Source organism: Nannospalax galili, unplaced genomic scaffold (genome assembly GCF_000622305.1).
Source record: "Nannospalax galili isolate Female #2095 unplaced genomic scaffold, S.galili_v1.0 scaffold1436, whole genome shotgun sequence".
NCBI classification, from domain to species: domain Eukaryota; kingdom Metazoa; phylum Chordata; class Mammalia; order Rodentia; family Spalacidae; genus Nannospalax; species Nannospalax galili.
In genome coordinates this window covers 388,094-400,503 of record NW_008338997.1, presented here as the reverse complement: position 1 = coordinate 400,503, position 12,410 = coordinate 388,094, and the positions used below count along the sequence as shown (strand labels likewise).

The 12,410-nt window shown below is 46.9% G+C and overlaps 1 protein-coding gene across 1 annotated transcript in view; it reads right to left on the bottom strand.

Annotated features, from left to right (window-relative positions):
* Positions 1 to 10,153, bottom strand: part of Tspan16 (tetraspanin 16) — a 27,355-nt gene extending 17,202 nt beyond the window's left edge. The window contains 6 exon segments of the mRNA XM_008833623.2: positions 1,945 to 2,079; positions 6,537 to 6,611; positions 6,913 to 6,949; positions 7,371 to 7,498; positions 7,500 to 7,574; positions 10,085 to 10,153. Coding sequence (XP_008831845.1) covers positions 1,945 to 2,079; positions 6,537 to 6,611; positions 6,913 to 6,949; positions 7,371 to 7,498; positions 7,500 to 7,574; positions 10,085 to 10,153 — 519 coding nt within the window.
* Positions 10,154 to 12,410: the final 2,257 nt, after the last annotated feature.

Below are 12,410 nucleotides of genomic sequence, written 5' to 3'. Positions count from 1 at the left end.
AAAAAAAAAAAAAAAAAAAAAACATAGACAGTGTTCCCAGGGAATGATGCTTGAGGTTGCACTCTATGCTTCCATGCCTGCAAGCACACCCCCCAGCAAGCACATCCCCCAGCAAGCACACCCCCCAGCAAGCACACCCCCAATGCACACACAGACATAATACAATTTGGGTTTTTTGTTCTTTTTGTTGTTTTGGTTTGGTTGTCTTTTTAAGACTACATTTGTTCTTAAAGTGAAATAGGGATGAGTGGAAGAGTTTGGGTCACTGGTGAGTGGGGTGTCCTCAAAGGGAATTGTGGGACAATTCCTCTAGTCTTCCTCTCTTTCATCCTTAGCCATAAGTCAGCTTCCATGGGCTCCCACTTCGGTGCTCTACCTTGCTACAGGGCCAACCATGGACTGAACCCTCTGTAACAGTGACTTAAACCTTTCCTTTTGTTCCTCTTTTCTTCTTTCTTTTTTTTGTCTTTTTTGAGACAGGGTCTCCCTGTAGCTCCAGCTGTCCTGGAACTCACTATGTAGACCAGGCTGGCCTTGAACTCACAGAGACCCGCCTGCCTCTGCCTCCCGAGTGCTGGGATTAAAGGCGTGCGCCACCACGCCCAGCAAATAATGTATTTTAAATAACAAAACAGCACAGTACAAATCAGTCACCATGGCAACTGACTGTATATTCCTTTCAGAATCCCTGCTAAATGTCCCCTGAGGGGCTGGAGAGCTGGCATTGGCTGCTCTTGCAGAGGACCCAGGTTTAGTTCCCAGCATCCATATGGCAGCTAATAACTGTCTATAACTCCAGTTCCAGGGGATCCAACGTCCTCTTCTGACCTCTGTGGGCATTGCACACATGGGTGTACTTACATATATGCAGGCAAAACACTCAAACACAAAATAAAATGGATTTTTTTTAAATGTCTCCATTTCACGGAGTCAGAACTGGACTGTTTGTTGTGACCATAAGGACCTGCCAATGTCCCTCTGTCTCCTCTAGCCTGAAGCTTGTGTCAAAGTCATGGCTATTCTCCAGTCTCAGCTTCCAGAGTGCTGAGATTGCAGGCTGAGTCACCAGGCATAGCTGGCCTGGAACTGGCTATATAGTCCAAGCTGGCCTCAAACTCACAAAGATTTACCTGCCTCTGCCTCCTAAGTACTGGAATTGAAGGTATATGTCACCATGCCCAGCTAATAACTTCTTTTTTAAATTTATTATTATTATTATTATAGAGAGGTGTTGGGAGGTTCGTATATGCCACAGCACATCACCCCCTCCCCACAAAATCCAGTCAGTTCTCTTCTTCCACTGTGGGTTCTAGGACTTAAACTCAGGTGGTCAGGCTTGGCTGCAAGGGCCTTTACCTGCTGATCCTTCTCACCAGCCCTTTTCAGATGTTTTTCAGTCCATATTTAGTTAAATCTGGACTAACTGGAGTTCATTTTTCTTCCTCATGGTAATGTGCCAAAAAACTTGGCAGGGGAACTGAGATTACCCAAATGCTCAGAAGACTGGACATAATTTCTTCACATCCAGAATCCAACACTCCGAAAGTGGAGTTAAGAGGATCAAGAGTTTAAGGTCATCATCCTCGCCTGCTGAGTTCTGGGCTAGCCTGGGCTACATGAGACTCTCAAAAAAAAAAAAAAAGGTTAAACCAGGCGTGGTGGCCCATGCCTTTAATCCCAGCACTCGGGAGGCAGAGGCAAGCAGATCTCTGAGGGTTCGAGGCCAGCCTGGTCTTCATTAGTGAATCCAGGACAGCTGTGGCTACAGGGAGATCTTGTCTCAAAAAGACCAAAAAAAAAAGGTTAGAATGTGGCTGTGAGGGTGGTTCAGTGGCAGAGTGCTTGCCTGACACACGTGAGAGGCCCTAGGCACCATACCCAGCACCACCCAAAAGAAATAAAATTTAAGGTTAAGTGGTGAATTTCACATCATGTCTGTTTTACCAATATTGCATGAAAAGCAGGCATCACCTTCTCCATGATTTCATTCCATTGCGCAGAGAAGTCGTCTGGCTCTTTGTAGCCTCTGTAATCCCTCCTCAAGATGAGAAGAGTGTGCTCCAGGGCCACGTCTTGAACCTTCCAGATAAGACCAGAAGTCAAAGGGGACAACCAAGTCACTGAGGAGGGGAAGCTGTTTCCCTGCCGTCCTTCCTCCTCTCCATCCCTCCTTTTGTCTCTCCCTTCCCTTCCTCTCTCCCTCCTTCCATCCATCCTGCCTGTCCTTCTCCCTTCCTTCCCCCTTTTCTCTCTCTCTCTCTCTCTCTCTCTCTCTCCCCCTCTCCCTCTCCCTCTCCTCATTTCTTTTAGACAGTCTTCCTATAGCCTCAGCTGGCCTGGAACTCACCATGTAGACCAGGCTGGCCTTTGTCTCACCAGAGATCCACCTGCCTCTGCCTCCAAGTGCTGGGATTAAAGGAATGTGCCACCACACCTGGCCTCTCTTTATTTTTGTTGAGACAGGATCTCATGAAGCCCAGGCTGGCCTCACACTCATTTTGTACTCAGTATTGATAGTGAACTCTTGACCCTCCTGCCTCTACCTCCCAAGTTCTAGGATTCCAGGCATGGGCCACTACTGCCTAACTCAAATTTCGATTAAAAAACAACACATTTTTATGTGTATGAATATTTTGCTTGCATGTATATAGGTGCTCCGTGTGTGTGCAATGCTTATGGAGGCCAGAAGAAGGAGTTGGATCTTCTAGAACTGGAGTTACAGACAGTTGCTAGCTGTCATGTGGGTGCTGGGAACCAAATTCAGATCCTTTGTGAGAACAACCAGTGGTCTTAACTGCTGAGCCATCTCTCTAGCCCTGATTTTTGGGTGTGAGAGACAGGGTCTCACTATGTAGCCCCAGCTGAGCTGGAACTCACTGTGTAGACCAGGCCAGCCTCCAACTCAGAGATACCTGTCTCTGCTTTCTGAGTACTAGGATTAAAGGTTGCACCAATTTTTTTTCTTTAAATAAAGATTAAAAAGAATTGTGTCAGGGACAGGATGCTGGGGATGTGGCTCAGTTGGTAGAGTGCTTGCCTGGCATGTACAAAGTCCTGGATTCCATCCCCAGCACCACATAAACCAGATTTGGTCTCACGGACCTGTCATCCCAACCCTTGGGAGGCAGAAGCAGGAGGATCAGCTGTTCAAGGTTATCCTTGGCTACATAGAAAGTTCAGGGCCAGACTGGGTTACCTGAGACTCTGTCTCAAAAAACTGGGGGGGGGGGGCGCGGCTGGAGAGATGGCTCAGTGGTAGAGTACTGCCCTTGCAGAGGCTCTGGGTTCGATTCCCAGTACCCACAGGACAGCCAACTCCAGTTCCAGGGGATCTGACACCCTCCTCTGACCTCCATGGGCATTGCACGACACGGGTGTACTTATACACATGGAGGCAATGCACATTCATATACATTAAAAAAAAATTTTGCCAGGTGTGGTGGTGCATGCCTTTAATCCCAGCACTTGGGAGGCAGAGGCAGGCAAATCTCTGTGAGTTCAAGCCCAGCCTGGTCTACATAGTGTTCCAGGACAGCTGGTGTTACAGGGAGACCCTGTCTCAAAAAGACCAAAAAAAAGTTTTTTTGGTGGCACGCGCCTTTAATCCCAGCACTCCAGAGGCAGAGGCTGGTGGGCCTCTGTGAGATCAAAGCCAGCCAGGTCTACATAGAGAATTCTGGCCCTGGCACAACTATAGGGAGATCCTGTCTCAAAAAAAAAAAAAAAAAAAAAAAAAGGTTGTTTTGCCCCTCACAGCAGTTGTGGCCACGGAGGGTGGGGATGGGGCAGAACCTGAGTGGACTACCAGAGGGCTTGCTGTGTCCATGCTCCTGAGTGCCAGTAGTCCCAGCAGCTCTGCTTCTGTTCCCATACTCGTGAGAATCACAGTCACATCTACAGACCTGAACAATAAAATGGCTTCTCATACTCATGAGTGCCACAGTCAAATGTCTACAGAACACTGAATAGTAATAATATGGCTAGAATATAACATAACAATTCAGCAGAATAAGACAAGCATGGCCACACAATCTCCATGCTATGTCTGCTTAGGAGGTCAGTGCGTTCCATGAGAAACAAGAGGGGGGACTGGCATTCCAGAGATATCTCCCCAGCAAGCATTCTTGCATACACTTTCTCATGAGACACAAGACTCTCCAGACATACAGGCTCAAAGTTCAGCTTATTTCACCAAGCACATTTTAAAGCCATATGAACATTACTTCACAGTCCCTACAAGCAGTAATCTAGCCTCATCTTCAAAACTAACAAGCCCAGAAGGGTAGAAACATGAAAAGTCTCTCCCTCCCACTTCTTTCCCTCAGCCCCATCTCATGGGGTGACTATTCCTGTTTCCTACGTCCCCAAAGAGAAACTGGGCATGTGCCAAAGCAAAGTCTATTTTCATTCTGTGTCTTGCTTGGATTACAATTAGCTTACAGCTAATTGATCTGAATCTGGCTGTTCCTGGTAAGAGGAGCAGGTGTTAGTGGTGCCCCTCAATTCTGTGCACAGTGGCCTGGCTGACAACTGACACCCAGGGTGATCTTTCCGTCCTGGTGCCCCTACATGCAACCCTCATGGGATTAATCAGGTGGGATTTGGTGGATGAAGACCCAGCTCCCTCACCCTTGAGTACAACAGCTTAAAAGATATTTTATTTTCTATTTTTATTTTATGTGTATGACTGTTTTGCCTGCATCTATGCAAATGCACCACATGCATGTAATGCCTCCAGAAGCCAGAAGAGGGTGTTGAATCCCCTGGAACTGGAGTTACAGATGGTTGTTAGCCACCATGTAGGTGCTGGGAACTGAACCTAAGTCCTCTGTAAGAGCAGCCAGTGCTGTTAACTGATGAGCCAGCTCTCCAGCCCCTGAACGCGATAGCTTAGATTCATGTTTTGGTCTGAGACAGGGTCTGGTTAAATAGCCCAGGCTGGACTTAAACTCATGATCCTCAGACCTCAGCTTCCTCATGCTGTCACCATGCCTAAGCCAGGGTTGCATGTTTATGCCTGTGTGTGCCTGTAAGTACCTGTTCATGTGTGTGCACATGTGGAGGTATCAGGTTCCTCCACTTTATGGTTTTTGCCTTATTTTCTTCTTCTTCTTCTTCTTATTATTGTTTTTGGTCTTTTTGAGACAGGGTCTCCCTGTAGCCCCAGCTGTCCTGGAACTCACTATGTAGACCAGGCTGGCCTTGAACTCACAGAGATCCCCTTGCCTCTGCCTCCTGAGTGCTGGGATTAAAGGCATGCATCACCACGCCTGGCTTTATTTTATTATTATTTATTATTATTATTATTACCTTTTATCTATGTTGTATGTACTTGTATGTGTGGCTATGTGTGAGTGTGAATTTGCACACATGCACACGCCACTGCATGTGTGTGGAGGTCACAAGACAACTTTTGGCAGTTGGTTCTCTCCTTCCACCATGTGGATCCTGGATAGAACTCAGGTCATCAGCCTTGACGGCAAGTTCCTTTACCACCTGAGCCATCTCACCAGCCCATCTACCTTGTTTTTTGAGACACAGTCTCCAGAAGGCTTGACACTTGCTGATGGACTAGACTAGGCCCATACATCCCCAGTGATCTGCCTGCCTCCAACTCCCCAGTACTGGGATGACAGGCATACACCTGGTTTATGTGGTGCTTGGCATGCTGGGCAAGCACTCTACCTACTCAGTCCCAGCCTCTCTGCAGACCTCTAGATTGCTGCTCTATTCTGTTTTGAACACCCCTGGCCAGAGTGGGCCCAGGGTGCACACACCATCACCTCCAAAATAAACCACATAAATTTAAAGTCCCTGTTGAAATAGTGACAGGGCACTGCTCAGTCCTAGAGAATGTTCCAGCTCCAGCACAGCCAGTTAGCTGTCTGCTTCCTTGTTTCCAGGTGTATAGGATTCCACTTCATGGGTTTCTTGTGACTTAAATCTTAGACTGTTATCAGTGGTTTGCACATTCTAGTATAAGCTATGTCACACTGTCTGGAGCAAGTAAACCTTTCAGCTTTTCCAAGAGATTAGATTGTGGGGTCAATGCTCAGCTTTTGTCACTTTGATAGGTTTTGTTAGATAGCCCATTTTCAACACTATTTATTATTTATTTTTTTTAATTAATTAATTAATTAATTTTTTTATTTGCAGTACTGGGGATGGTACCAAAGGCCTCTCATGTTAAGCAGGCACTCTACCTCTGAGCCACACCTCCAGACCCGCAGCACCTCACTGAGGGATTTTGAGCAGTGGCTCTACCACAGAGCACACTCAGGCATGTGCCTGCCCTCCCCATCACCTTCTGGTCTCCCTGCAGAAGAGATGAATGGCAAGCTTGTGTGTCCTTTGTTGGTGAAGACTGAGCTTTTCAGCGTTTAAGTCTCTCTGGGGGACCCAAGGGATGTATGGATTCCTTCATCTCCAAGTCTCCTGTATTCGAGGGTGGGGTGGAGTAGAAGGGTGCCTTCGAGGGCAGGGCTTCTGGTGAAGTCTATCTCTTTTTATCACTTTGCCAGCTGTTCCATACTTACTATTGAGAAGAAGGCAAGGACCACGGAGGCTGCCGTGACTTCCGCGATCAGGATGAGGACCAGGAACAAGAAACACTGGAAGACACAGAGAGGCTAGAGCTGGCTAATGTCTGCAGGCAGGGACCCTGCAGGCCGTGCTGGGGAGGGAGGGAGGGAAGGACCCTGCAGGCCATGCTGGGGAGGGAGAAAGGGAAGGACCCTGCAGGCCATGCTGGGGAGGGAGGAGGCCTGGTCTTCCACCCCACCCCTCATTCCACCCTCCTCCAGTTTGCAGTAAGCACACTCCAGTTTGCCGTAAGCATGGGAGGCCTCTGGGTTTGATTTCTCCTAGGTCTACTAGGAAATAGACCTGTTGGAAGATGAAGGATGCCAGTACCGGGGTTCTTGAGGGAGCAACTGGCTGGGAGCCCCATCTTGGGAGGCATAAGGGGGTCATCTCGAAAGAGGTGCATGTGGAGAGGAAGGAGAAAAAGGATGTGAGAAAGAACAGGGACAGTGCAGGGAATGGGGCACACTTGCACCTTTAGACTGAGCCAGAGAATCCGAAGTTGGGGGCCAGCTTGAGTTACATAGCAAGAACTGGTATCAAAAGCAAGACAAATGGGGCTGGAGAGCTGGCTCAGCAGTTTAAAGCACCGGCTGCTCTTCCCCAGGTTCAGCTCCCAGCACCCACATAGCAACTAACACCTACCCTTAACTTCAGTTACTCCACAGCTCCACAGGGTAAAGGTGCTTGCCACCAAACCTGAGGACCTGAATTTGATCCCCAGAACCCACGCGATGGAGGTGAAAACCAACTCTCACAAGGCTGTTATGGGCGTGTGCAGATCCTACTTACAGCCACGAGTGTGCCTGTTTTCCTTAGTCGCTCCATACCACCCGGCAAGGCTGAGCACTATGGTGAGGCCACCCATTCCTAGGCTCACGTAACCAAAGTGAAGGAAATGGGCAGAGGACAGACACCCCAAGGACCCTTGTTAGTGTGGCCTCTCCGTACTTGACCCAGAGGCCCAGGCCAATGAGGACCATACCAGATACCTTTAGAACAGAAATCAGAGAGGAAGAGGATTAGGTAGGTATATGTAATATATCCAGGTGGCAGGGGAGAGGGCAGGGGAGAGGGAAGTACAGGCCAATAAAATCAGAAAAATTGTTAAAAAATTATACCAAGAATTTGCAGTGACACGGAATCATGGTTATAGAAAAAAACAAAACAGTAGAGATTGGGGCTGTGGTGTGGCTCAGTTGGTAGAGTGCTCCGCTAGCGTGTATGAAGCCCTGGGTTCATCTCCAGCTCTACATAAACTAGAGATAGTGGCACAGGCTTATAATCCCAGAACTGGAGAGGTGGAGGCAGGAAGATCAACAGTTCAAGATTATGGGACTGGGAAAATGGCTCAGTGGCTAAGAGCACTGGCTGTTCTTGCAAAGGAACTGGGTTTAATTCCCAGCACCCACATGAACGCTAACAACTGTCCTTAACTCCACTTCTAGGGGAAACTGATGCCCTCTTCTGACCTCCTTGGGAATTGCATGACACAGATGTGCTTACATACGCGCAGGCAAATATACTCAGACACATAAAATTTTAAAATAATAAAAATTTTTTTTGTCTTTTTGAGACAGGGTCTCCTTGTAGCCCCAGCTGTCCTGGAACTCACTATGTAGACCAGGCTGGCCTTGAACTCACAAAGATCCGCCTGCCTCTGCCACCCAAGTGCTGGGATTAAAGGCTTGTGCCACCATGCCTGGCAATAAAATATTTTTAAAAGAATTCAAGGGGGCTGGAGAGATGGCTCCAGTGATTAAGAGCCCTGACTGCTCTTGCAGAGGACCTGGGTTGAATTCGCAGCACCAACCTAGCAGCTAACAGCCATCTGTAACTCCAGTTCCAGGGAATCTGAACCCTCTTCTGACTTCCAAGGGCATTGCATGACAAGGGTGCACTTGCACACATGCAGGCAATACACCCATACACAGAAAATAGAATTAATAAAATATTTTTAAAAAGAGTTTAAGGCCATCCTACAGTGAGCTGGAGTCTAGCCTGGGCTACATAAGGTGCTGTCTAAGAAAGAAAGAACCAGGCATGGGGGTATATATCTTTAATCCCAGCACTAAGGAGACAGAGGCAGTCAGACCTCTGTGGAATCAAGCCTAGTCTGTTTTACAAAGTGAGTTCCAGGTCAGCAGTGACTACTATAGGCAGACCCTGTCTCAAAAAAAAAAAAAAAATTAAAAAAAAGGAAAGAAGGTAGGAAGGACTGCAATTCAACCTGAAAATTTTACATTTCAACATAAAGTTCTATTCAGAATTTCCATTTCTCTTTTTTTTTGTTGTTGTTGTTGTCTTTTTGAAGCAGGGTCTCCCTGTAGCCCTAGCTGTCCTAGACCTCACTATGTAGACCAGGCTATCTTGAATTCACAGAGATATGCCTGCCTCTGCCTCCCAAGTGCTAGGACTACAGGCATGCGTCACCAGGCCCAGCTCAGAATTTCCATTTCTATACTTTCAGATTAAGAAAAAAGTCAGACATGCTTCAGGAGACAACAGAAATATTTGTTACAGAGAAGTTTATTTGTTTTGTTTTGTCCTGTTGAGAAAGGGTCTCATGTAGCCCAGGCTGGTTCACTATATAATCGAGGCTGGCCTTGAACTTCTGATCCTCCTGACGCTACCTCCTGAGTTCTGGGATCCCAAGCTGGCTTTGTTAGAGTGTATTGATAAGAAGAGGACATCAGGTTCTGGAGAGCTGGCTCAGCGGTTAAGAGCACTAGCTGCTCTTGCAAAGAACTCAGGTTTGGCTCACTGCACCCACATGGTGGCTAACAACCATCCTTAACTCCAGGGGATCCAATGCCCTCTTATGACCTCTAACAGGCATTCACTCATGTTCACATACCCACACATATACACATAATAAAAATAGAAATAAATCATATAGATGAGGGAGAGAAACGAAAATAAACATTCTCTCTTGACTTTTCAAATTCAATAATCTGTGTGTAAGGTTTTTTTGTTGTTGTTTTTGCTTCTCTAAAAGAAGCTTTTGTATCTTACGCAGCTCATGCTGGACTCAAACTCAACATGTAGCCCAGGATAGCCTTGAACTCCTAAGCCTCCTCCCTACACCTCCTGAATGCTTAGATCATATATGTTCACCATCATACCTGGTTTCTATGGTGCTAGGAATAGAACCCAGGTCTTATTACATGCTAATCAAGGGCTCTATCCAGTGAGCATGAGCCCCAGTCTCCCAAACTCAATTTTCTTCAGGATTCAATGTTAAAACAAAGCTTTTCCATCCTTGACCCAGGGTCCCCAAATCTTTATATATCTGTGCTGATATCCTCAACCCCTGGGATAATATACCTGCTCCCAACATGTCCTGCTCCTCAGCAACCTATCCTACATTTCTCCTGCCCCATCCCCTCCAGGGACCACAGATCTGGAAGGCAATTTAGATCAGCTTATTTCTGTCTTTTAGGGAGCTTGTTGTGAAGGAAAGTCTGCCAAATCCCCAGGGCCCGGGTTGTGACATACTTACAGCCACAAAGCCATTGAAGAATGATAACAGTTTCTTCAGGAAAGAATACGGTGTGTGTGTTTCAGCCATAACAGCCCGACTGGGGGTGCTCTGAATATTTAAGTCAGCATCTTCCCTAAACCTCAAGCTGCTGGCTCCCACCCTATCAGAGGTCTTGGCCAGGGACACTCAAGGGGACTTGCTCTTCTCCTCCGCTTCCTGACTGACTGGTTGCCTCCGTAGCCTGCTAAGCTCAGCCCTAAGCAATTATCACATCACAATGGTGAGTTGAGCCTGTGCTTGAAGGTGCAGGCCTTTAAACCTGACAGCAGAGACTATGGGATATATATGAAATCTCTGAGTCTAGCCTGGTCTACATAGCAAGATCCAGGGCAGCCAGGCCATCCTGCCTTAAGGTGGGCGTGGTGGCACACACCTTTAATCTCAGCACTTGGGAGGCAGAGGCAGGTGGATCTCTGTGAGTTCAAGCGACTCAATCTCTGAGTCTAGCCTGGTCTACATAGCGAGTTCCAGGCCCGATGGGACTACAGGGAGACCCTGTCTCAAAAAGACCAAAAAAAAGAAAAAAATCAAACCAACAAACAAAACATAACAAAATATAAAACAAAAGAAAGGCTGGAGAGATGGCTCAGTGGTTAAGAGCATTTGCTGCTCTTCCAAAGATTCCAGGACACATATTGAGTGACTCACAACCACCTGTTGTCCTAGGTCCACGGGCTCCAATATCCTCTTCTGGTCTCCTTGGGCACCTGCATGCATGTGGCAGACACAGAAACACAAGTATACAGAAATAAAAATAAAAATAGGGGCTGGAGAAATGGCTCAAAAATGGCTAAACACTGGCTGTTTTTGCAGAGGACTGGAGTTTGGTTTCCAACACCCACATGGCAGCTAACAACCATCTGTAACTCCAGTTCCGGGGGATCAGATGCCCTCTTCTGGCTGACACAGCGTGCAGGCAATAACAAAAATTTTTTTTAATTAAAAGATTAAAATAGGCTGGGTGTGGTAGCACACTGCTTTAATCCCAGCACTCAGGAGGCAGAGGCAGGCAGATCTCTGTGAGTTCAAGGCCAGCCTGGTCTACACAGTGAGTTCCAGGACAACTGGGGCTACAGGGAGACCCTGTCTCAAAAAGACCAAGAAAAAAATTAGCATAAATTTTAAAACACACATGCGCGCACACACACACACACGCACACCAAAAATCGGAAGCTGGGGTAATACTGAAGGTACCTGGGAAAAAGATGCCCCAAACTGTGCCCCAATGGCTCCTCCTCCTCCAAACAGGTGGCACAGGGATAAAGAAAAAGATCTGCTTTCTATATGCCACCAGGGTGCCCTAGGCAAAGTGCTCAGTAAGCCTGGCCCAGCAGGTTACCAAGGAATCAGTGTGAAGTAAATGAGAAAGGGGTTGCGAGGTAGGAATCTAGATATAAGCTCACACTGTGTTTTATTTTAAGACATTCTTTGCATGTATTCATTGTGTGTGTGTGTGTCTATGTTGGTGTCTGTGTGTGTGTCTATGTTGGTGTCTGTATGTGTCTATGTTGGTGTCTGTGTGTGTGTGTCTGTGTGTGTCTATGAGCATGTCGTGGTGAGAGTGTGGAGGTCAGAGGACACTTGTGGAAGTCTGTTCTTTCCTTCTACCATGTGGGACACAGGGATTGAACTGAGATTATCAGTCTTGGCAGCAAGCACCTTTACCTCTAAGCCATCTCACCAGTTCTACTTATTTATCTGTGTGTTCTTGTGTGTGCTGTACTGTTGTCTTGTGAAGTCAACCCTGGGTGTCAGTTCTCAAGCACTGTCCACATTGTTTGGTTGGTTGGTTTGGGTTTTTTGTTTTTTGTTTTTCTTTGAGACAGGGTCTCACTACATAGCCCTGAATGGCCTAGAATTCAATATTCAGATCAGTCTAGCTTTGAAGTCATAGAGATCTGCCTGTCTCTGCCTCCCAAGTGTTGGGATTGAAGATGTAATACACCATGTTCAGCTTCACCTTGCTGTTTTGAGACACAGTCTATCACTATGCTGGAGCTCACCAAGTAGGTTACGTTGGCTGGCCAGGAAGCCATCCCTCCTGAACCCATCTAGCGGAATTTGGGATTACAAGCATGCACGACCATATCTTTGTTTTTTTATTACATTTATTTATTTTGGGAGGAAGCACATGCCATTGTGCAGATACAATGGTCAGAAGACAACTTCTGGGAGTTGGTTCTCTCCTTCCACCACGTAAGTCCAGGGGTGAAACTCAAGTCATCAGGCCTAACAGCAAGTGCATTTTACCTACGAAGCCTCGGAGCCCAGATTTTCTTTTTTT